We start from the raw sequence: 24,882 nt of genomic DNA on the forward strand, positions 1-24,882 counted from the left end.
TCCCCCTCCTAATCCTGCCTAGGCCTTCACTAACACCATCGCCAAAGCCCTTAATCGGAATCCCGGGTATCCCAATAATCTTCCCGCCCCTCCTCGAACCAGGGACACCATTCGAAACATCGGCAGCACACTCTCGCTGAGCACTACACCTCTCCCCGGATCGAAGAGGAGTGTATCCTGGTGATTCTCATTGGGTCGAGAATGGCGTGCAGAGGCGAGGTGGTAGTTCGAGGTATAGGACGTCGCTGAGGGGGACGAGGACAGCGGAGCAGTGGAGGAGGCGGAATCGAGGTGTAGAGACCTCGGACGCGCATTGAGCGAAGGCGGAAGCACAACCCCATCGTTCGACTGCACAAACGTAAACGCAAGGGCCGCGTACTCCCTCGGTCCATCTCCCGTCCCATCTTGATTCCCAAGCCTCGATCCTCGAACGCGGACGATAGGCGACAGTTGGACTTTCAACGGCGGATTCTACAACACCACGCCACGCATCATCAGTAACCACTCTAAAAAACCAAGATAAAAAGGACACTCACCAATCCCCCAACATAATCCCTAACCCTCCCACTCAAATGCGCACCCACATCCGTCCGTCCACCAAACGGGTTCGAAGCAAAAACATGAACAGTCCGATTCCTCGTCGTCACTCCAGCGAGCAATCCGTCGGGAAGAACTTCAATATCCTCAATGACAGCAGAGGAAACACCGCGACGAAGGTCGTACAGGTGTATCGCAGTGCCTAGAGGTCGGTCTTGGTACGCTCCTTGAGTTCGGTCCTGGTACGACCCTTGCCCGTGCGGAGGAGACTGGGACGCATACTGCGCTCGACCAGGCGACGTACTCGACTGTACACCTTCCTCTCCCACCCTGGCACCCCGCAGACCCGACGGAACAGGAGGCCCAGGAACAACCTTGAAAACCTTCGTAACCTGCCCATCCCTCGGAACAACGAACAACGTCCCTCCGTCGGTCGAGAACGCAATATGAGCTATAGTCTGACTCCGCGAACGATAAAGTCACGACGACCTTTGGCGTCTTGGTCGTCGAGGGAGCTTTCGTCGTTGTCGAAGATTTGTTCGTCGTCGTAGGAGAAGTCTTGTTCGCTGCCGAGGTCCTGGCCGTCGTCGAAGACTTGGCTGCTGCCAATTCTTTCTTCGCGTTGCCGTTGACATCCACCAACGTCCCCAAATCAACAACACGAACAACAGACCCCCTCTCAACCCTGCCCTTCGTCAAGGGCGAAACCCCACCTCCAAATCCATTAGAATCAGGAGAGACAGAACTCAAACCCGACAGCCTCCTCCTAGCCTTCTCCTCACTCTGCCCTCCAAGGCCCTCGCCAAAGCCCAGATCCGTCGGGGCACTCCTCGACACCCTTCCTCCACCCACACCTCCCATTCCTACTCCACCAGCACCTACTCCTCCTGCGCCAGGACCCACACCCCGACTCGTCATCACAGGCGAACTGCCCGCCGGCGACGCGTCCCCACCGCCAAACCCACCACCACCACTAACACTCCTCTTCGCCACAGCCTCCACAGCCTTCCCGCCAAGGAACCTCATCCCACTAAGCACGCTCCCCCCAACCTTGAGCGCCGCACTCCCCAACTCGGCTTGACTAGTCGGAATCCGGCCTTGCACGACATTCCGGCCTAGTTCCGAAACATTCTTGCCTGTCATGTCCAGTGTCAGTTTCGTGCATCCAAAAAATGTACGACCGCAGTAGTCAGTTCGTACAGCCAAAAAGGTACGACTGTAGCACCGGAAGGAGAAACCATACACACACCTATCTCAGAAATATTCGACAAATTCGAAAGCCCAAAACTAAACCCAGTTCCAGATCCAACACTCGACGGACTACCACCACCCCTTCCCTCTCCTCCCACTCCACCACTTCCTCCACCCCCTCCTCCTACATCCCCACCTCCCACTCCACGCCTCTTATCCCCCACACCCTCGTTCGTCGTAGAGGGTACAGCAAAAGCCAAAAGCCGTCCTGAAAGACTAAACACCGGCTTCTTCGCCCCTTGCGCCGTGGCGGAGGTCGTTCTCCCTACTGGCCCGGGTGTAGCAAACGGCTGCGTCTGCGTAGCACTAAGAATCGACTCTGCAAGGTTACTCGTGGAAGGCAGGTACGTCGACGTCCTATGCCCCGCCGGAGGGTGCGCGAAGAGCGCTAGCGATGACGACGGGACGGTGTACAGCGTTTCGAGCGAGGTGGAGGACAGGATATGGATCGAGGGTGGCGAGGTCGTTGACTAGTGACCCCCAAAAAAGCCCCAAATGTGCGTATGAGGAACGCAGCAGCAGGCGAGTCGAGTGGTGTTAGCGTCGTTAAGGCAGCGATCGTGGCGTTGAGATGTAGATGAATTCGTGGCGTTGAGAGGAGAAAGAAGATTACAAAAACATTAGCACACCCCCTCAAACCCTCAAAAAAGATAAAAGAAATACGCACAACAGCAACAAACCCAGCACTACTACACTCAACCCTCTCTCCAACACCGACCAACCCCGTCTTCTCAACCACTCGATGGTTCTTCAAGGAATACAGAGCGAAGGTGGTAGACGTCTCTCCTTCCCGATCCGTCGAATTCAACCTAGGACAGTAACTGTAAGCATGTACTGGGAATGTCAAAGATATAAGGCGGGAGACGCACAAGATTCCAAGTAAAGGCCTCTCCCCCTCCCACACATCCTTCTTCGTCTTTCCAAGGGGGGTGGGTACGATCTGCGCATCCACAGCTCGCACCTCCTTCTCGCTCTCATGCGCCTCCTCATCAACAAACCCCAGCCTCGCAAGCGTCTCCGGCTCAAAATTAACATTCAAAACCTCCTTCACAGATCCAAGATTGGACGTATCCCAAATCTGCAAACCGTTGGCGTAGGCGAGGATGAGTAAGAGCCTGTACGAACAACGGGGGACAAAGGACATGTCAGCTAGCCTGCTCAAGATACGTTGAAAGATGCCAAACAGGAAACACCAGTCTTCAATAATCAACACACCAATACCCAATAATCAAAACGCCAGTCTCCAACCATCAACACACCAGTCTTCAGCAATCAGTAAGACAAACAAGCGATCACTTGGCGCTCATGGGTAGGTAGTACACACGTCCAACATGTCTCCCTCGACGCCATCGTATCCAGCTCATACCACCCCAAGAAAATAATAATAGGAAAAAAAAGGAAATGAAATGAGGAGACAGAATGAACACGTACCGTCTCCGCCTCCCCCCAACACCAACCCCACTCTTATCCCATTTGGCCCAAAGAACGGTATCAGCCCCACCACCACTACTACCACCAGCACTACTCCGTCCTACACGTCGTCTAGCATCGTCTCTGTCGCGAGCTGCGGTGGTGGTGGATGCATTGATATCTCTACCGGAGGTGAAAGTGTTGACCTCTCTGGCGGCGGTGGGCGCATTCGCAGCAGCGATAGAATAGGCATCGTCGTCGAGATTCCTCCTCTCCTGCCGAAGAGTCTGACTAAGTCCAGAGGTAGCAGACGCAGCTTTAAGCGTATCGTTCCTCTCCCTCTCCCTCTCGCGTCCTAAACCCCTCTCGCGTCCTGTACCCCTCGCCTCCCTCCTCGTCCTCTCTTCTCCGCGTTCATCGTACGCATCCTCTTCCTCCTCCTCGTCGTAGTCATATCCACGTTCCCGCCCACGCTCTCTCTCTCGATGCGAATGCGAATGAGGCGACGGCGATGCCTTCCTCCTCCTCTGCGCCGTCTCCGTCTCCTTCCACGACTTCTGCCTCTCAGGAACAATCGTCCTCGGGGGGAGACCAGACTGCCGAACAGGCGGCGAACCATACGAGAAAGGGTGGTACTCATACTCTCCTTCTCCATCGTCATACCCTTCCCCGCGGTCTACCCCACCATACCCTCCCCCGCGGTCTACCTTCCTATCCTCAGGATCGGCGTAGTCTTCCTCGCGTCGCTTCCGCCCCTCCAAAGAAGCCCTTTCATCACCTCTCCTCCTCTCTTCCCGGTTATACGTTCTCTCCTCCTTCCCAGCAAACGACCCCACCACACCAGGCGCAAGACTCCTAATCGTACGCGTCAACGACGAAGGCGAGATCGGCGACTTGGATCGCGTAGCTGATACCGCCGCTGGGATTGGCGAGCGGGTACGCGGGGCTGACGGGGAGCGGGTAGATGGGACGGATGGTGACCGCGTCCGCTCAGCTTGCGACGTCGACCCTCGGGTACTTGATGCAGTTGTGGAGACGGGTGTGCCGGAACTGGGATTACTGGAACGAGAACCGACGGGCGGTGGAGAACGTGAGGAGCGCGAAGAGGTGTGCGAGAGGGTTCTATACGGGGTAGGTAAGGTTGTTGTTAGTTGATATGATATGATACAGATGATGGTTGAGGAGATTGAATGCAATGGAATTGAGAGATGAAGGGGTGAATGTAAGAGTGTAAGAGATGAAAGCGAGAACGTAAGGGCGAAAGTTAGGTAGGTTGGAATGAAAGGAAGTGTTGAATTGAGAGGAACAGGATGAAGCCAATGCACGTTGAAATCCGAAATCCCAACGACGACAACGCCTCGAAACCATCGTCCAGAATAGAACGGACCAACTCCCAAACCACGAAAACCAACGCTAACAACACAAAAAAAAAAAAAACACAAACGTACCTAGACGGAATAACAGGCTCTCTCGTATGCCCATACCCGTATCCCAACTCTCCATACCCCCTTTCCTCCCTTTCCCCCTCTCCACCCTCCCGGTAATCATCGTCGTCCAAAAGCCGAGGCCTCGTAGGCAGCGGGCTCAAACTCGTCTCTCCACCTCCTCTACCCTCTCCACCTCCCATGGCCACCCCTCCAAGCCCCTCCTCGTCCTCCTCTAGATCCGGCAGCTCCGCAGCCTGCCTAAACGGCGGACTCTTGCTCTTGTAGGCTTCGTCCTCAGCGTCGTGGTCGTCTCCGTAGGCTATATTCCTGTTGTCGTGTTCGCAAGGCGTGGTCCTGTGGTCGTGCTGGTGCTCGTAACTTCCACCGCTGTACGCTGTGCCCTCAAGAGCCAACCCCAACCCCATCCCCGCGACGTCGTCCCCAAAGTCAACGATATCATGCGCACCATAGCCTTCTCCCCCTGCATACCCGTAGCCTTTCGCATGGACAGTGGTTGCGGTGGCATCCTGGGTTGTGCCAACCGTGCCAGGAGAGACCCCAAAGTCGATTAAAGCGTCCACGCCGGGGCTCGAGCTGAGCGGGGGGAGCATGCCACCTCCTCCACCATGCCCCTCATCAACTGAAATGGTAGGCGGCGACTCGGGCGGGGGTGTCTCTGAGGATGAGGAGGACGAGTGAGCCGCTGGTGGGTGGTGCAGGTTCGCGGTGTACTCGTCGTGCTGTAATCCGTGGCGGTACTCGTCTTCGACGCCGTGCTGGTACTCGTGGGCCATAACCGAATGCCCGCCGTGGGGCCTCAAGTCGACCTCTGGCAACGGAGTCGGGAGCTGGCGCTGGCCCGTCGAGGGTGTGGGGAGTGGCGAGGGCTGCTGTGAATGCTGGCGAGAGGATTGTTCAGATGCAGGTTGTGAAGGAGGCTGCGAGGTAGGTTGAGATGACGGCTGCTGGGAAGCGTGTCGAGCGGCTCTGTCTTTGTTCTTGCTGGTTCGTCCATTACGGTTCGGTTTGGGCATCAAGATTTACTCTCTATGCCCCCTTTGTTGTCTGTCGCAACGAACCCGGTTGTCCTCGTGGTCCTTGGCTCCGTGAGAGTGCTTGCCCTCGTAGTCCTTGTGTTCCGTGAGTCGTCGATAACGTTGCTGGATGACAGTGGTTGGTGTGTACGCTGTAGACGTGGTCGTAGTCGAATGGAGTAGCAAGCTGTCCCTAACCGAAATGAAAGCGAAGAGAAGCGAAAGCTATAATACAGCTAAGGGGGTGTATGGGTGTATATATGTATATGTTGCGAAATGAGATTAAGAAACGATGAATGAAAAGGCGGACGTTGAATGTGGAGTGAACAGTGAACGTTGCAAGAAGCCTAACAGTGACTGCGCTATTATGCGCTATTATGAAAGTGGTCAGAACAGAATAGAATAATAGAATAAGCACGAACCGCAAGGAACCAATATAAAGAAAACCCAACCCAACTCAATATGAGTCGAGTCACAAAGGCTCTACGTGTACTACTATTTAGTATAACAGTGCGTCAGTGAGAAGCAGATGTCTCCTCCGACAATTATTAATCCAATCCTAATTCCTGTAGCAACAAAGTTCAAAGATACGAAGATAAGAGTAAACACCGAGTGTTCAGAATCGAGTGTCGTCCAATAGCAAGGGCACTGCAACGGTATACGGTGCAGCTAAGCAGTAAGCAAGCAGTCCAATGACAGAACAGGGGTGAAGAGGGGCCAGCGAACGCCCGTGCCCCACAGTCGTTATCTCCCCGTTCCGGTAATCAGGCACGTGATCTTGATCCCTTACTGTTTTCCCCGAATTGATGATGACTCCGAGCCAATGATGATGCATGATGCATGATGATGACATCGTTGTGATCGGACTCTCAACGAGCATCCAAGCCTCAAGCCTGGTGTCCTCGAGAGAATCCGACAACTTGAATCTCCAGAATCCGACATCCATCAGGCGTTCTGGAGGTCTAGACAACAATCCCTTCGTAGGATCCCCTATGTTGTAGCGAAAATGACGCCTATGACTTAAGAGTACTGTAACGAACATGCTAGAAATAGAATGGTTCTCGGAACGAGTAAGTACAGACTCTTCGAGAACAGGGTAAGTAAGTAATCTATTATTGTTCTGTCCGTAACCTACGCTAATCCTATCGGTACCCTAACTTTGTATCCCATGGAGAGCGCATTTAGATCACCATCACGTTTTACTACTATCTACCCGGTGTCCTCTACACGAGCCTGGCTAGAAATCCTACACGAGCTCCTACACGAGTACTTACACCAAACGCGAGTACCTTACATATTCCTACACGAGCACCTGGTCATACACGAGTACTTGGGAACTTAACCTCGAGGCACGTCTGGGGAAGACCTATATCTCGTCTGGGGTACACCTATACATACATAGACCCTAGCACAAAAACCAAACCCTTAACCGGTGACTGAACTGGATCGACTGAATTCCTCTGAAGGGACCCATCAAAAGCGTATCCTCTAAAGGGACCCATCAAAAAGCGTATCCTCTGAACGGATACATCAAAAGCGTGACATGACCTGTGTACATACATCCAAAGCCAACAGCCCAACGGAAATTAAAAGTCCCAAACGTTTTTCGAGCCTCGAGCCTCGTGCGCGCGGATCTTGAGGAAACGACTCCTGAAGATTTGAGTGTCGTAAGTACATACCTAAAACGGAATGAGCACAGACTTCAAAAAGTACCTAAAACGGAATGAGCACAAGACTTTCCAGTATTTACAGTCCGAGAGAACGCTTTTACAGAGTCTACAGAATCCCCCAACGTGTTGCGTGCCTCAAGTCAAGAAGTGTAATTAAACAGCCTCGAGTGTACTTGGTAGCCGGAAACATAACCCACTCACCCTGACGAAAACGGCTCAGAGTTAGATGCCGATTCTTCACGATCACGATGATCGAATCCATCACGAGCGATCACTGTGATTTACATTGTACAGGCTTTAACGCACCCAGCGTAAACGCCTCGAGGCGTCTTGAGACTGGCAGTCTTGCACAAGTATGTATCATAAGTAGTAGGACAACGTGAACGAGTCGAACTAGGCTCTGCGCTACCCCGTGTAACGATAACACTAACACCGTGAAGTCAGATGAACTGAAGCCAAAAACTCTGAACTGCGCAAATTTCAAAACCTAATTTGCTAGTACGCAAAACACAAGCATGGGCAGATGTACGAGTAGGTCTCTTTCATGTAGGCGTTATTACCATGTCGAACAATGTCGATCACACGGCGAGACTCACCGTCAAAGTTTGAGCTAATCTTCAAAGTCGGACTCAAAGTTTGAAGCTTGAAGGCGGATGGAAATCAAAATCGAAATCGACGCTAGCGCTCGGAAGTGGACCCAAATTGCGACACGACGCATGGAATAGACGAGTGGGGAGTCGGCAGCCACCGTGACTCCTACCTAGTCTACTCGACATCACTCACTTGCACTCCGACTCGCAACGGGGGCCCAACATTCACTAAGGCCCCCCATCCCCCCCCCCCCCCCCACGTTGGTTTACTAGGCGAGAAAGTACCCTCGAACGTGTGAGAAAGCGCTAGTAGTGACCTAACTGACTCCAAGGTATCTATTTATTTATATATAAGTTTATCTCGCTTCTCTCTCACAGCAACGTGTACCTCCACTCCACTCCCTGTTCCATGCTCAAATTATTGACTTGGCAGGCCGCAGCCGATGACGGACACTGGAAAGCAAGACGAGCCACGACGGCGCTCGGAGTTGGAGGGATGGGGGAATGGTTCAATAAGCGCCCATCCACGATCATGACCGTATATTTGAGCCGATCATCACTCAGATGCTGGCCACAGAGGTATATAGTAGAGTTGTGTTTAAATATCTACGATTCGTCAATTGCGAATATGTCGTGCTGGTACGTGTATACTACACGGCTGTAATCTCTACGATACACGTCCAGTAAGCGAGCCAAAGTTTACCCCACACTACCCCGGACCCTCAGGCTACCGCGAATTTCGAACTTGCCGACATCAGACCCTACTGCGAAGGAAGTTGTACCTACCGATATATGTACTTACCGGACCCTATGACGTACTGTATGTACAAAACACGATGATCAAGTGACAGGGATGATCCATGCTTTACAAATTACGCAACATGAACGCGGGGTAACAGAAAGTACGAAATGAGCCTGGTACTTAACGGGCACGATATCTGCATTCCTGGTAGCACGCTGCGCCTCAAGGTGAGGAACGATGCAAACGGCAACTCTCGATGCAAGGGCAATGATACAAACATCAGCCCTCGAGGCAATAAACGATGAAAAAAACAGGCCTGGAATTCGGTAATGAACAACGTAGATGGCCCTAACCTGGAAGGTCCTGTGACTGGCAGTATAACGTGAACTCCAACCCCAGAGCTCGTTGCTACCCTGAGTAGCACTGACACGACGAAAGGAATCCAGATAACACCTTCTCTGAAGGGCTTATTTCAACAAAACGCCGCCTCGTGCAATTGTAGTTGACGTTAGCGCCGTCCGGCTCGGAGGGGGAATATGTATGTACTCTAGATATAAGACTTAAGCTGAGACTCTACAGGGTACCCCTAATAGGCTACAAGTTTGTAGATATCTATTTTGTATTTACATACTTTTTGGGAGTGGAGTGGAATTTATAGGAATTTGGGATGGAAAAATGAGAGGTTGCGTCTGAGGGAGTTGAAGTTAGTTGTATACAACTGGAGTGTGGGTTCGTTCTTCTTCGATATCCGCGCCGACTTAACAAGTTCGCGTTTATCCGCTATGTGTCAATTGCGAGCTGCCAGTGCTGGGGTGCTTCTCTAAATTGCTCTAACCTCATGATCAGTCCCAATGATTGAGCCCCTCCCCAATGGACCTAAACCCTCTCCAAGTCGCTACCCTCCAACCTCAGACTTGTCGATCGTGCGGTCCTCCTCCTAGTACTAGTAGTAGCTCCTTTCCGTGATTCCCTTTTCGTAGGTTTGTCGTCAAGGAAGAATATGATGGACCCGGTGGTCAAACTACCGAATGTTCAAAGCAGTGTCAGACCCGCAAAGATGAGAGGAATGCACACTGCACGCACCACTGCACCCAGATGAAGACTTGCAGCGTGATCAATTGCGCACAATGGGGGAATGGTGATCTATGCCAGGGTAAGGCAAAGTTTATCGAGGTGCGTTCTGTGGAGATGTCGATTGCAATGGGCGTACCTCGGGCAACTATACGTCCCTTCATACATCACAGTCGTCGTCACCCCAAAACCGAGCCACATAACCCAAGTGACGAGCGTCCTACATCGGAAAGGTCAGCACACGCTGATTCGCCCGTCGAAGGATCATCCCAGAAAATCCTCAAGAGCACTCTACGAATGCGATTAGGCGCTCACCAAAATAATCCATTCCTGCTGGGCCTCTTCCTCGGATACCCCAACCACAGCCCCGCAAAGAACAGCACGGTCCAAATCGACGATCCGAGTATGGAGTGTACGAGGATGTCCACTGCTTGCGAAGGTGCTTTGTCGCCCGCGTTGAACTTGGATGTGAGCCAGGCGGATAGGACGAGCTGATACAAATTTCAATGATGAGTGGTGGGTGAAAAGTTCAGGGCCGGAGGACAAGGAGTGGAGCCCACCGTTATGATAGCGCATCCCATCGAATATGCACCTGGGACTAAATTCCACCCGGCGTAACCCCAGAAAGAGAACGTCGAGTTTTACGCATCGGTACTCATCCTCGCGGACCAGAGGAGCAATGGAAACTACTCACTTGTCCAATGTCCATTCCCCGATGGTAAGGTAATCGTGAACCTCCGAGAGGCATCGTCGACCCTAGTAGCAGCCACAGAACTCGCGCTATCCTCCGTGGCCAGTTCCATATCCATCTCGAGCGCCGCAGCTTGGACTGACACACCTAACCTGAGACGCCCAACGGAGAATAGGTTACCGACGAAGAGAACGAAATTGATTTCCAGAACAAACAGCAACAGGTCCTCAGTCGTGGCGTGAGTGCAGTGTCGGAAGGAACGAGCACCGAGTTCGGAAAGAGTAGGACTGGGTGGCCTTCTCTCTTTGGTCTGTTGCACTACCACTCTGCGAACAGAAAAAAGGAGGAGTGAGGGGAGCACCAAAAGTCAGAGTCGAGAACACGAAGCATACCTGGCCTGGGGTGCTGGCGGGAACCTTCCCCATTTCCAGGTCGACTCCACGAGAACCTTTGTTGATAGACTTCTTCGCATCATCCGAAGGCGGTGTGGAAGAGGTCCGGCCTCTACGATCGTAAAAGAACGCCAGGATTTGTAGGACGCTGGAATGGAGAGACTGAGATACTCGCAACGAGTCCGGTCTCGAGGGGACGTACACTACAGCCCAGACGACGACGTGCAAAGCTATAATTCTCCCGCAATGAACACCCTGTCGAGGCCCGCCGTTACTAGTGTCGCAGCTGAGGTTCAGTAGACTGGACATAATATAGAGACCACTCACCGAAATGGACACCCATCGTATACATCTTTACTGAGAGCCGTCATTATGAATCCCGCAATCAACCAAGCTAAGAACAAGGTGAACCTGGTTCAACATAGCAAAAACGCACAGCAATGGCATCGTCAGCGATACCGGCTCCTGGCACAAGTTGGACGAGCTCACAAGACGAGAGGCGTACCTTATTACTACCCACCGGCGTTGATCCCCTCCAGAAAAGCCCACCCATACGAGAACAGCCTGGATGAAGGTGAGGAGGCTGCAAGTCAAAATGAAGGGGTAGACCGAGGAAACGTCTTCTTGTTTGGGTACAAAGTCACTGCCGTGTGCCACGAGGTATGCACTGAGTACGATCTGGGGTAGAGACGAAAGTGTTACTACTATCCGATTTTCATGCAGCGAGCGCAATAAGGACTTACGGCGGCGACGGAAATGATTACCGCCCAGGTCCCAGGGCCTTCGATGAGAGCGTCAGCACCTTGACCTGCCCTGTAAAAGATCAGAGGCTATCTTACGTCTGGCATGCCCAAGTAACAGTTTCGGGTCTGTTCTCTTCGCGTCGCGAGTCGATTCCGCCATCTGGGTCTTAAGTCGGGGAAACAAGGCAGAACTCTCAAGTGGCACGAATTCAAACTTTAAGTAGGGTTTTTCAAGCTCATCAGAGAAGACAAGTGCTGTAGAGCTTCGCTTACCCGTCTTTTGTCCGAGAAGGAATCATGGGAACGGTCAGGAAGGGTGCTCCCCATGAAAGGGCTGTGTGGGACATGGAGGTGAAGTCGAAGGATCACGTGGAGGGATTTGGGCGTCTAAATTTCCCGGGCCTTTGCCGGTCATCGCAAGGTTAACTACGGGTTAACTACAGAGTACTGGATAGACATCGCGATTGAGGAAAATGGCGCTCATCTCGGTCCTATAGGACCAGGATGAAATGGGTTCATTGTGTTGATTCTGTTATGGTACAGGTTGGCGTTTCCTAGCATTACCGAGCATCCTTCAACACCGGTTGCTCTGTTGCGCTGCCATTCTGCGTAAAGAAAGGGGGAGGGGTGAAGGGAGCTCGAAAGGTCGGAGTCCAAAAGACGTAAGTATCATACCTCTCCCGGGGTTCTAGCAGGAACCATCCCCATTTCCAAGTCGACTGCGCGGGTACCTTCTTGGATCGTATTGCTTGCGGGGGCGACATTCGTGGTAGCATCGTCGGAAGGCGGTGTGCAGGAAGCTTCTTGGCCACCGCCCTGGCAAAGGAAGGCTAAAATCTGGAGAACGCTACAATGCCAATCCTCAGATATGCCCGTGAGCAGGGTGGGTCGATGGGACATACATCTCAACCCAGACAACGACGTGCAAAGCAACAATTTTCCCACAATGAACACCCAGGCCTATTCCACTGAGCTCGTCTTTACTAGCGTCGCGGTTGAGATTACCAGGTGAGACATAGGCGCGGAGGCCACTCACCGAAAGGGGCACCCATGGTAGAGATCTTTGCGCAAGGCTGTCATTACGACTGCTGCCACGCACCAAAGGAAAAATACAGAGAACCTGGGCAGAGGAATTGGAAGATTTGAATTGACTCTAGTGCAAATTAAACAATGTAACAAGGAGACGCACTGTATTACCATCCCCCGCCGTCGCTTATGCTCGGTAAGAGTTTTGGATAAGAGAAAAATGTGGGCGAAGGTGGTGATGCTGCACCCCAAAATAAAGTCGTAGACCGCGGAAACCTTTTCTTGGTTGGTGATAAAGTCACTGTCGCGGGACTTGAGGTATGCACTAAGCCCTATCTGGAGAGGCGACATTGGAGACATTATTATGTGAATAAATGTAGCGAGCTCATTGGGGACTCACCGCGGCGACGGACAGGATCGCTGCCCAGGCCCCAGGGCCTTCGGTGGGAGGATCAGGCCCATGATTCGCCTTGTACAGCCCGTGTCTACTCTTACCAGCGCTACATCCACTCGACTGACTAGGGTCGAAGGTCTCCTCTTTGCGACTCGGTTCTGCCATCGAAAGCCCTACTAAGCTGGGGAAACAAGGAGGAGCGCGCGGGTAACAGGAACTGGGGATTCCAAGGTGACTTAAGTAGGATATTGGGATTCCTAGTCATCAGAGAACAAAAATGATGTGAAGCTTCTCCCATATGTCTTTTCACCGAGAAGACGTCCGTGGAATAGTGGGGGAAAGGCGCTTTCCCAAGAGTAGCTAGAGGGCTGTGCGGCAAATAAATAGGAATTTAAAGTTCTCTCTAGATCTGCGATCACGTGAACATATTTGGGCGTCTAAATTAAAAATGCTCTGGGCCCTTGTGAATCCCATGGTAAGGTCAAGTGTAGCGAAGGAGCGCCCATGCAGTTGGCGAGAAATGGAACTATATACTGATTATCTCGATGGTAATTCTGATGGGCAGACATTACGGTCGAGGAAATGGTCGTCACCGCGGCTCCGGAGGACCAGGAATAGCCCCCAACGGTATGGGTCGATCTTCTACCTTTGGATTAGGTAGCAATGAGATCTTCACGCCGTTACATTCCTCCTCTACCTTTGGACCAGGGAGCAATGGATTCGTTACGCTGTGATCCTGGAGGCAGAAAGATATGGGTGAGTAAAGCTCGAAGTACACCACCCCATCTGCAATACTCACCGGAGACGCGCACGGTTTCCCTCTAGTCACGCCCATTTCCAAGTCAACTCCCAATGAGTCCTGGTTACTGCTGCCACTCGCCACGGGAGCATCATTCGAATTTTGTGCGGAAGGAGACGCCTGCGGGATATCGTTGTTGTACCTGAAGACCAAGGCCAGGAAAATGCTATGGTATAGGAGATGAGCACATATCGCGAAGTGCAGGTGCCGGTACGAGATACCTTTCGATCCAGACCATGACATGTAGCGCAACGGTTTGCCCGCAATGGACGCCCTTTTTACCATCCCTGGTCGTTTAACGATTGAACGCCCTGGTATCGACATGATACGAAATCTACTCACCTAAAGCACCCGTCGTAAACACCTTTATGCAACGTCGTCATCAAGATCGCCCCCAGTGACCAGGCTAATAGGAGGCAGAAGAAGCTGGTATGCATAAACAAGATTGTGTGGATGTCAGCGAACCGACCTCTAGTTTCGGAATAATCGGGCCCAACGCAAAGGGAGGGATAGCCTGAGGAGGGAGACGCACTAAACAAGATGCTTTCGGGGCAGCTTCACTTCAGGGAACTTCCCAAACAGGATGAAAACATAGACAGAGGTGAAGATGCTGAAACTTAAAATCCAGAAATAGAATACGTGGTACACTCGTTGGTTTCCTGTCTTGAAGTCGCCATGACGTGATACGAGGAATGCACTGATCCCTAGCTGAGTAGACAACAGTCGCAGATTTCTTAGCTGCATCCGATGAGATACCTAAAGCAATACTCACGGCTATGAGGGAGAAGATCAGTGCCCAGAACCCAGGATCTTGAACGAGAAGATCAGCGCTGGCCCTCGAGGTGTCGTCTAGCCAGATGCACTCACCCGTCCAATGTCCCCTGGACGACTTCGCGGACAGCCTCTTTGTGATACGAATTAACTCGGTCATTCGCAAGCTGTTCAAAAAACGGAGAAATCGAAATGAGCGGCAAGAGTGAAACCTGAAGGAGAGCTTTAAAAAGTCATTACAGTGCACACAAGTGCTGTGGAGAGAAGGAAGCACCGCTCCTGAGTCGTTCAACCTGAAGGAGTGCCTGGGAAGCACATGGAAGGCGGCCGCTGGCAACATCCACAGAGGTGAGATGGTTATCAATGTGCGGGTTTCTCGGAAACGAATAGAGGGAAACTAAGCGCCCCCGTTCTCGGAGGGTCACGTGGATGTACTTGGGCGTCTAAATTGGGAGAACCGGGAAACATTGCAAGGACATGTTGCTAATTGGTACTTCTGAAACCTTTTGAGCAATATATAGTCAGTCCCTTGAGGCCTAATCCTCGATTTCGATCTCTTCCGCCTCGCAATCGTCGCCATTCGTATCCCAAATTCCGACTATCTGCTCGAAATCCTGTTTCGAGGTATTTTAGAGTCCACTTCCTACAGTCGAGAATGTACTGACGTACCCTCTTACAGTCGGATGGACTGGTAAAATATTCTCCAGATACATAGGCGGGGGTCGTCGCGCACATAATTTCCCAGTTATCGCCCCTTTTCAGTCCATCGAGTATACCGGTAAATCGCTGCCATGGAGATCGTTAGTGAGTTCGCATCAATGTTACGAGTAGACTTACTCTGACCACTCTACTGGATATCACTCGGCATCCCTTAAATAAGGACGGACTATTTTCAGAACACCCATGATAAGGAGCGCAAGGCAAATAGGTATACCTTGTCCTGTATATCCTTCCATTGCGTGATGCAGTCTATTTCGTCGATGCTGACCGTCCAATGGCCCCATATACCTCCCCTAAACCCCTGTTAAATATCGTCATAACGAGCTCGACACCAGCCGTGTGGGTGACTCTGCTCACCAGATCCTGGCAAAAGTCGGGTAACAGCTCTTCTCCATGAATCTCCACCTTGGTCTCCCTACAAGCTGCGACTGCCGATGGTCCGTACGGAATACCAGTAAGAAGCGCAGTGTAATCCCGCGTTGCGTAACGAAGACAGTGTTCGGCCGGTCGCAGGTTCTCCCAGTATGGTTGGCCATCCTCGTCCTCGAACGGTGTAGTGAGTACTGCCGTGGAAAAGCCATTTGGCAAAGAAAGGAGAGAGATAGCTCGTCGAATTGCCGGGTCGAGTCTCCAGGTTTCTCGGACGCTGAATAGAATGGTGACCACGACGAAATGAGATATCAGGACCATAGGCACACAGAAGGAAAACACTTCAATGAACATGTATCAGATCCGTATTCACGGCACGGAAGACAGGAGGGTGCCACTCACCAGCAACAGTCCGACCACGTTTCATGTTGTTCTCCCCGAGTGACTTGACCGAGGTCGATGTGCGATGACGGTGGGTCGCAAGGAGGGAAGAACGAGAAACCACCCAAGCGTTAAGCTGCTATAGTAGCTCCTCTGAATGGCGCGATTCCGAATCAAGCATTAGACTCGCGGCAGTGGTTATGAGAGGGCATCGCCAAGCAGAGTAGAAGAGCGCCAAGAAAGGTTGTAAGGGCGTAGAAACCATGTTTAGTAGGATTTAAAGGGGCTCGTTCATTTTAGGCAAGCTTAACTACAGCTATATACGGTGTAGGAGGCCGCCATCGCTGGGATAGGCTGAGATAGGGAGGTGTTGAAGCCGCGTTCACCCGAACCCCACGATTCTTGCCTTCGAAGACGTACAATTGGGAATTGGGCTGACAATGCATGACCGACCACCCGTTGGCGAGGGCCGTAGTTGCTCACAGCAGTTATATGGGACCTCTACCCCGAAAGCTGAGAGGTATTGGCTATTGGACGTCGATGAAGCAGACTGTCGTGGTTTCTGTTCACGGAGGATGTTGAGGGAGAAGCAATCAGGTAGAAGATACCTTGCCAGTGGTCTAACTATCACGATAGGTGGCGTCGAAGGTGTCGATGTCTCCGTGTCGGGTATGAGTCTGGGATGATTTCACACGGCTAGCGCTCGTGAAAACGTCGGATGAGCCCCAGGGGTTCTTGACTCTTCCGTCACGCCGAATTGCGAGAACCTGCACGAGCCTCGCGGCTCGCCGGGTTGCGCCCCATTCATCACGATTCCCATGAACATTGCTGAGAAGCAGAGCGAAACAGGAAAGTTGGGAGACCATCTCGTGCAGATGGTAGGAAGTGACCGTTGAACAGGAAGGTAAAGACAGACATAGCACTACCACCATTGTCGTATCTGGTCCTTGACCTTGGCGGGAGGGACGATATGACGCGAGAACGAGCCTAACCCTAAGCTGAAGCATTCCTCTGCTACAATTCCCAGTATCAGACCGCCATTCTCGCCTAGTTCGAACGAGAAAGTCCGGCCTTCAACTGAAAACTGTGCAGGTCCGTTTCCAGATAGCGAGTCGATTCAGCATTCTTTTCCCAAGCTGTGATTACAGGTGGGTCATGGTCCCCCTATAGATATCTCGATCCTGAGTATTTCCTGCTAGCGAAAGATGACGAGGTTCACAACAAAACCTGTGGGCTGCGTGGTGCATTTCATTGTCTCCGTCCACAGGACACCCTGATATGCGCTATACCTCCCTTATTTCATCCAACTTTCCCAGCCAATCCCATCGATTTGGGTAACATGTCAAGTATTGGGTCCCACGTAACTGTCACCTGCGTAAGTATATGAGTAACTTCCACTCGCAGCCACTCGCCCAAGTTCGCCCAAGTTCCCACTCCCTCCCCGGCACTTAAGCGCTTGACGCCGGTTGTGTCACAGTTGGTAACCCCATCTAAACACCACGAGGTGGGATCCATTACGACGACAGCTTATGCGCCATACTACGTGTGTAGGTATACGTATCGGGGACTACATCCGCCTACATCGATCGCTTATAAGTATACATGCATCCGGTTCGACTACATATGCCCTGCGATGTGCTGTGTGTACCCACTCCGTCAGCGTCACGGTGCCGTCTATCCAGGTATGTAGAAATTACGGAATTCCAAATGCCTTCTTCCCTTCTCCCACCAAGTACCAGATCGATCGAACGGTACGTACCTACTGTAACCTAACCCCTTGGAAGAAAGAAATCACCGAATGCCCGACATCCACGAAAGGTTAGTGCATACGCAGTGGATACTTGGGGATGTCTACTTGACCATCATACTTGCCGCAAGTCCCCGTCGATCCAATACAATTCCCAACACACGCATTACAATACAATTATAAACTTTTAGCCCTTCGTTTCCACCCCTCAAAAAAGTTTCACAGTATGTACAGTGGAACCCCTCTGAGACTGGGTACGATGCATGCCTCGGAATCTCCAGGCCTCGAGAGTCGAGCAAGGTTGGAAGCGCCCAAGCCCAAGGATTCCAACACTGAATCCGGATGAATCATTACTCACCGTAAAAAGCGACCAACTGCAACAAACTACACAGCACTAGCCGCTTTCATAGTATAGTAGTACTCGTAACTCCAGAAGGCTTATCGTAGAGAAAAAAGAAGGAAAAAAAAAATCATCATACACATACACACTAACTAAAGCTATCTACTACATACTCAAATCTCGACGCGTGTATCCTCGTATTTCGTTCGTATTCTTTTTCGTTATCGTAAAGTGGAGTGGGGAGGGTCGTATGTACGTTTGTAGCGGGTAATAGGAGGTCGTATGTTGCGGTTAGGTCGTATGTATCGGGTAGGACTCGGAAGAAGGAAGCCAAAGGGCGATATGGTATATCATATACGTACAAGGCTACACCGACAAACCTTCGAGAGTAGTAGTAGTACAAGAAACGAAAAAAAAAAAAGAAAAAACCGAGACCAAACCAATCCACCAGTCAATAAAATACAAGTCAAAAAAGAAAACAGAAAAAAAAAAAACATAGCATTTGGAATGTGCGATAGCTAACACAACGAAAGCTAGACAGAGAGAGAGACACGAGACAGAGACATGAAATCGACAGAGAAGGGATAGGACGCGATGGATACACATGGACGGTCAGGAATATACGTTGGGATAGCGAATTTGGCCTGCCTGGTATCGGGATATGCCATGTCTAGCGGGGCCTAGAAAAGCGGGACCTGGAGAAGCGGGACCTGGAGGAAGGAAGGAGTCCAGGAAAAGCGAGACAAGAAAAATGAAGAGAGAAAGCCGATCCATAAAAAAAAGTGAAAAACCGAAACCAAGGGAAAAGAAGAAGAAAAAAAGGTGATGATATACAACGACGACAAAAAAGAAACGAGGTAGGCATATACACAGGCGGGAGGTAGTCGTAAACCAAGAAAGGAAAGGAAAAATGGGCCATAGAAAAACGATAAAGAAACCTTTAAATTTTTTCGTCTAGTGATGATGGTCGACCCGCGCAGGCGTCAAAAGTCAAACGTGGTTGGTTGTTGGTGGTCGTGGTCGTGGTGGTGGCATGAACGCGGCGGTGCCGAAGGCGTTGTGTTGTGGGGTATGTGGGAGAGGAGAAGAGGAGGATAAATCAACGGGTTTCGCACCAAAGCGGCCGGAAGTCGAGAAGACAAAACTGGTCGGTCACATCACACACCCCGACTACTCCCACCACTACTATTCCTCTCAGCAGCATCAACAGCTTCCAAAAGCTCAGCTTCCGCATCCCCATCTTCTCCTTCCACCTCTCCTTCCCCATCTCCATCAGCATCCACATCCCTATCCCTCTCCCCATAGCCATCCCTATCCCTCTCCCCATCTCTATACCCATACCCATCCCCATCTCTATACCCCGAGCCATCCCTCTCCCCATCCGCATCCATAGCATCAACATCACCCTCCGCATCTCCAAGCTCATCAAGCAACTCGTCCTCCCCATCCCCATCCCCGTCCCCGTCCGAGCCTACCCCCACTCCTACTCCTCCAGGGTACGCAACAATCCGTCCTCCCGGACCAACACTCTTCCCTCCTCCCCCTCCTCCGGGGATAACACTCTTCCCCGCTCCACCCACATACCCACGTCCAGCCCCATCCTTCCCCGTTATCGTACCCGCGGAAGGAGCAGTGGTGGTGGTGTGGTTAGCGCTACTACTAGCCTCAACAGCACCCAAAATCTCAGCCTCAGCTTCAGCCTCCGCATCAGCATCAGCATCCGAATCAGTCATCGTAACATCCACCGGGGAACGCGTATGCGCAATCGCAATCGGTGGGGACCGGTCCTGATTTCCACCTCCTGCACTACCCGTGTTGTTGCTGGGGTGCGGTCTCGAAGAGGACGTCGCAGCATGCGATGAAGAGGTTGAAGGAGGGTGGTGCGCAGCCGACCTCGCAGACCCATGGTGCAAACTCGACCTCGCAAGCGAAGACGACGAAGAAGAGGGGTTCCCGTTCGTTGTGGGCGCACTTCGAGACCCGGAGCGGGCCCCACCTGCATCAGCACCCGACACCGCAGTACGGACGTGCGACTGGCGTCATAAATAACCCAAAAGCGATGGTCGAAGAGGGTGGTAAAAATAGTCGTAGTCGTCCAGCGTGCGCATATATGAAGTGATGTGATATCGAAGAATAGTTCACGGCGATGTAAACCGTGATGTCGTCGAGGGTGTGCATGGCGATGACGTCGAGGAAATCATAGTGGTGATATCGAAGGCGGCGGGGTTAAGAAGGGTGCATAGCGGTGATACCAAGGAATGGGCGATCCAAAAAAACGCACAGCAAGCGATATCCAAATCCAAGGAGGGGCCACCAAATAAAACGAAGGGAGGGAGGGGGTTCATTGAGCCACAAAATCTTCATGATACGTTTTCAGGGCGTACGTACCACTTTCGGGGGGTTATTCGCCGCTGACGATGACGTTGCCGGTGCCGCCGCCGCCGTCGTCGTTGTAGCCGAAGTCGTCGCAGATGAACCAGGCTTCTCCCTCGCACTCGTGGTCGGCGACGCATTCGCAGGAATCGTATCCGTCCTCTGCAAACTCCTCACATCATGGTGTTGTTGTGACTGCGACACACTGCTCATCGTAGCAGCAGCAGCCAATTGCTGCGCTTGCGCCGCCTGCTGCTGAGCTTCAAGTGTACCCCGCCTCTCTACGCGCTTCATCTTCTTGCGACATCTATTGTAGATCATCCAGTCAGTGATCATGAACGAAAATGGAATAACGACGGGTTACGCACCGATCACAGACAGTTCCAGGACCTAGCGGGCCAGGACCCCACTTTTCCACACACTTGCCATCCTTGTAGCGCCCAGCTTGGCCACACTGCCGGCATATCCGCTGACCCTGGGCATTCGTAGCTGGGAATGCAGGAACAGGTGGCGCATTCGGCGACTGCGAATCTAGTCCTAAGTAACAAAACAGGAAATAATGGGCACGTCAGCAAAAAACGCAAGCAAGCCTAGCTCATCGGAGGGGAGAAAACCACGGAAGAATCGGTTTGACAGCGGAAATGAAAGATGGGGAGGTCAACGCGTTGAAAACGTGCGCCTCGTGTAGGTTGAAGATAAGGATAGAGATACACACCGACTACACTTCCGTGAGCAGCGAGATTGGCACTCGAGTACTTGCTCTTTTTGATGGGTGCGCCCGTGACGGGAGGCGCAAAGATATGAGTTTGATAAGTTTGCAGTTGAGCCGGCGATTGAACGGTATGCTCCTTTCGAAGTGGGATGGATTGTGACGCGGGGTATGTATCGATTCTTCGCGGATACTGCTGCTGTTGCTGGTACTCGGACTCGGATAACGGGACGCCGGATCGCGGTTGAGATCTCGAGTGTCTCGAACGATGGGAGGACTGGATGTGGTGTAGCGGGTTGATCGAGGCCGGGTGTGGGTGTGGGGAGGCGGAGGCGGCGCCGGCGCCGTTGGGCTGAGAAGCAGAGCGGTCATCGGTGGTCGTGCGGAGAAGCATCTCGTCGACGTCCATTGAGCTTGCGCTGGATCGGCTAGAAGACCGAGAGTGGCTCGGGCGACCAGCATGCTTTTCGCCGGTCTGGATGACGCGAATCGGCGGGTGCTGGCGGTGGTACGATGGGTCGCTCGGATGGGGTGGTAGCCCGTGCACCACCTGTAAGGAAACCCAACCTGTCAGGATTGTTTGAAAGGAAAAGTAAAGAGTTGAAAGGACGGACGGGTTCGTTGTTGTAAGAGACACGAGGCTCTCTTGTATCATCGTTTCCTCGTGATCGTTTGGGTGGCGGATACGCGGAATCGAGGCTCGGTGTCCGCGGACGCCTGAGGCCGGGTGCAGCTGGCGGAAAAACGGGGGCATAGACGTGGTTATGACCTTGGCGATGTCGAGAAGACTTTGATGAGGACGGCACAGACGGCGGAGGCATCGGCGGGAGACTCTGAAGCGTACCTGCCACAACTCCTCCTCCAACTACTCCTCCTTCTTTCAACACCCGCCCAAAATTCGCCCGTGTCTCCTGCGCTTTGTACTCCAGATGCCCTAGATAACTCTCCACGGTACTCCACTGCTCGATTAGCAGTCGCCGTCGCGACTCGGCTTCGTCGCGGGCATGCTCGGCGAGTGAGATGCGTTCTTCGAGGTCGCGGATAATCCGAGCGGCAGCCTCGGAGATGACGGGCGTGGACGAGGACGATCCGTTGGTGTTTTCTGCTGCAGCACTGAGCGTCGTCGCGAGTCGCTCTGCTTTGTCTGCCCGCCGCTTCGTCTGGGACAGTTCGCGACGGAGGACGTCGATCTCGGCGTAGGCCTGCGCCAGGAGCTGCGCGAGCTCGTGGTTGGTTCGCGCTTGACCCGTTGGGGAGGCCAGGATGGGAGATGTGGTGGGATCGACGTTGGTGGTGGTTGTGGTGCTCGAAGTCGCTGCGTTCCCGTTGTTGTTGTTGGTGGTGTTGCTCGTCGTACCCTGTGCAGTGTCGGTGGACATCGTCCTCTAAAACAGACGACGTGCTCAGGGAAAAGAAAGAAAGAGAACAGAAAGGGAAAAAGAGAGAGAAAGGAGAAAAAAGGGGGGTGTGGAGGGAAGGGGCAAGCAACAAAGGGGCAAAAGCGCAACTTGAAAGGGTGGGGGAGTTGTATAACCAAAACCTGGGTCAAAAGAAGCCAAACCCCCCAGCAACGGATATCCTTTTCCGGCTAACATTCTCCGCTCTCACCGATTTTTTCGTCCCGAAACCGTACCAAATCGGGTAAGAGCTCGTCATTCGGGCTATCCGGCCCCGCGCCCCCGTTGCGTTGAAATTTCGTGGGAGCCGCCTGCTTCGGGGGCTTTTGCACGCCGACGGGATGGCGTCGGCGCTAGGGGCTCTTGGGAGCCCAACACGTACTTCTGACCGTAACGGAGGTCTCTCCAGCCACTCAACCAGCGCACCTTCGGTTGGTCCCAGAGACCCCCCACCGCCCCAGCAACACCCAACAACCAGTCCCAAGAACAACGTTAACAACAACAACAACTCCAAACTTCTTTTCTCTCTTCTTTACACAAGGGATGTCATTGCCTTGTGTGAATTCCCATTATCGTCGGACGAGCCGTGGTTCCATTTATCGTTCGGATGTACAGGTTTGGGATGTCGATTGCGCCTCGAGGCTGAACTTAAAATGTGGTCGACCCGAGTAAGCTGCGCGCGAGGAGGATCAGATGACCTGCCCTGCCTTCCGACAAGATGCCAACCTGGTGCCAACGGTGGGATGAGGCGGCGTGGGCGGCAGCGTGTGAGGCGCTTAGGACTGGGTGCCTTCCTAGGCTATGGATACCAACCCCCCTTCTGGTTTCCGTGCGACGCTGCTCCACTTTTCTTGGGCGGCCGGCGGTGTTGAATCTTCTCGATCGTTCTCTTGGGCGGCGGCGGCATCCAAGTCATCGCCTATGCTTATGTAGTCGGCGGCGTGCTCCCGTTCTCTTGGGTTGGGGGTGTGCTCCCGCGTTGCTTGGTTGGCGGCGTCTCCCGATTTCTCGGTGGCGGCGCGGCGCTTGGGAGCCTGAGTCCTGTTACTTTCTTTCTTGTCCTGGGAACACCACCACCTCGTGGTTCCCTTCTGAGGTGGCCATGCCACCATGGCGCCATCATCGGCTCCCATCTCCCATCGCTCATCGCTCATCTCCCATCTCCCACATCTGTCGTCTCCCATCTCATCTCCACCGACGGGCGGCACGATCCCGATATCGGATGCTTCAGTGTAACGGGATTCGGACGCTTGAGTCAGATGTGGCGGGACAAGACCGTGACGTCCGACGTCCGCTTCGACGTCATGTCTCGTCATCTCGCATCCCGGAACTCTACTCACATATGTCCCTGAACTGGAAAGGCTCAGCGCTCAGACGCTCAGACGCTCAAGTTGACTTGCGCTACCAAGTCTCTTGCGGTAACGTTCATCCCGTCAGCCTCTGTCCTGTCTCCCGCTCTCGTCCATCAGAGTCTTCCAAGACGATTGCCCATCAGCGTGCTTTCCTTATCTTGCCTTCCTGCTCCTGCTCCCGCTCTCCCATCCCATCCATCCATCTGTCTGTCTGTCGAGTTTTGGCCCATCCATCATCTCAAGACGTCAGTCAGCAGCTCATATTTGGTGACTTACCTCTATGTAAGCTCTACTTGGCCTGATGCTTGCCTCTCTACAAGGACCGAGCTCGTGCTCCCGACACCGCCCCTTGTAATGATATACCCCCGAGCTTCATGATCCTCCTGGTCATGATTTTCGCAACAAAGATGCTTGTGATCCCATCCTCGCTAAGTACTTATTGGTCTCTATGATCCACCTCACACTGCTTTGTCTTGTGATCCCACCTTGGCCTCTGTGATCCACCTTCGAACTAGCTGTTCTCTGCGATACCACTGTGTACTCCCGCTAGTGATTCACCTCACTCTTTGGTATCGGTCTAAAACCCCGTAGCGACTCCCAACGCTCAACTTTCAACAGCATCCAGCATCTGTTACATACCTTTTACATACCTGAAGAGGCAACGAGCGACGTGAAACTCTCATCGTTTCGTCAAAGCGTGTGTTGTTTCAACGTCTGTCTGTTCCCGACGTTCTCCGCCTTCGCGACCGCACCGAGGTCTTTTGCGGTTCATCTCACAACGACACAATGTCTCTGGGGTTCACAACCACACGCCATCTGGAGTTCATCACGACGACACGACATCTCAGACTCGTCACTCTGGGGCTCATTACGACGCCGGTGAGGGGTACTATACGTCTCACAACGAGAACAAGGTCGTTGGATGGTGGGTTCCAACGTTGTGATG

At 52.6% G+C, this 24,882-nt stretch overlaps 5 protein-coding genes across 5 annotated transcripts; all 5 read right to left on the reverse strand.

Annotated features, from left to right (window-relative positions):
• Positions 1-143: 143 nt before the first annotated feature.
• On the reverse strand, positions 144-5,659 carry CC1G_08930 (hypothetical protein; the record flags this gene model as incomplete). The annotated part of the gene is made up of 9 exons (XM_001839499.2): positions 144-348; positions 380-471; positions 537-939; positions 1,010-1,673; positions 1,787-2,258; positions 2,456-2,597; positions 2,658-2,942; positions 3,220-4,320; positions 4,647-5,659. The coding sequence occupies 9 exons, from the start codon at positions 5,657-5,659 to the stop codon at positions 144-146; spliced, it is 4,377 nt and encodes a 1,458-aa protein (XP_001839551.2).
• A 3,878-nt stretch (positions 5,660-9,537) lies between these two features.
• On the reverse strand, positions 9,538-13,143 carry CC1G_14526 (hypothetical protein; the record flags this gene model as incomplete). Its single annotated transcript, XM_002911048.1, has 14 exons — positions 9,538-9,682; positions 9,745-9,804; positions 9,872-9,952; positions 10,048-10,223; positions 10,816-10,963; positions 11,018-11,089; positions 11,336-11,493; positions 11,559-11,628; positions 12,123-12,163; positions 12,234-12,405; positions 12,461-12,541; positions 12,595-12,678; positions 12,748-12,920; positions 12,985-13,143. 14 exons carry the CDS (start codon positions 13,141-13,143, stop codon positions 9,538-9,540), a joined length of 1,620 nt encoding a protein of 539 aa, XP_002911094.1.
• A 424-nt stretch (positions 13,144-13,567) lies between these two features.
• Positions 13,568-16,064, reverse strand: CC1G_08927 (hypothetical protein; the record flags this gene model as incomplete). The annotated part of the gene is made up of 9 exons (XM_001839496.2): positions 13,568-13,714; positions 13,778-13,943; positions 13,999-14,064; positions 14,120-14,203; positions 14,310-14,481; positions 14,550-14,587; positions 14,645-14,715; positions 15,626-15,978; positions 16,040-16,064. The coding sequence occupies 9 exons, from the start codon at positions 16,062-16,064 to the stop codon at positions 13,568-13,570; spliced, it is 1,122 nt and encodes a 373-aa protein (XP_001839548.2).
• A 3,198-nt stretch (positions 16,065-19,262) lies between these two features.
• CC1G_14527 (hypothetical protein) lies at positions 19,263-22,566 on the reverse strand (the record flags this gene model as incomplete). The annotated part of the gene is made up of 5 exons (XM_002911049.1): positions 19,263-20,138; positions 20,494-20,785; positions 20,847-21,015; positions 21,194-21,737; positions 21,802-22,566. The coding sequence occupies 5 exons, from the start codon at positions 22,564-22,566 to the stop codon at positions 19,263-19,265; spliced, it is 2,646 nt and encodes an 881-aa protein (XP_002911095.1).
• Positions 22,567-23,378: 812 nt separating this feature from the next.
• CC1G_08924 (hypothetical protein) lies at positions 23,379-23,900 on the reverse strand (the record flags this gene model as incomplete). Its single annotated transcript, XM_001839493.1, has 1 exon — positions 23,379-23,900. One exon carries the CDS (start codon positions 23,898-23,900, stop codon positions 23,379-23,381), a length of 522 nt encoding a protein of 173 aa, XP_001839545.1.
• Positions 23,901-24,882: the final 982 nt, after the last annotated feature.

Source organism: Coprinopsis cinerea (assembly GCF_000182895.1).
Source record: "Coprinopsis cinerea okayama7#130 chromosome 5 map unlocalized cont3.5, whole genome shotgun sequence".
Lineage (NCBI taxonomy): Eukaryota > Fungi > Basidiomycota > Agaricomycetes > Agaricales > Psathyrellaceae > Coprinopsis > Coprinopsis cinerea.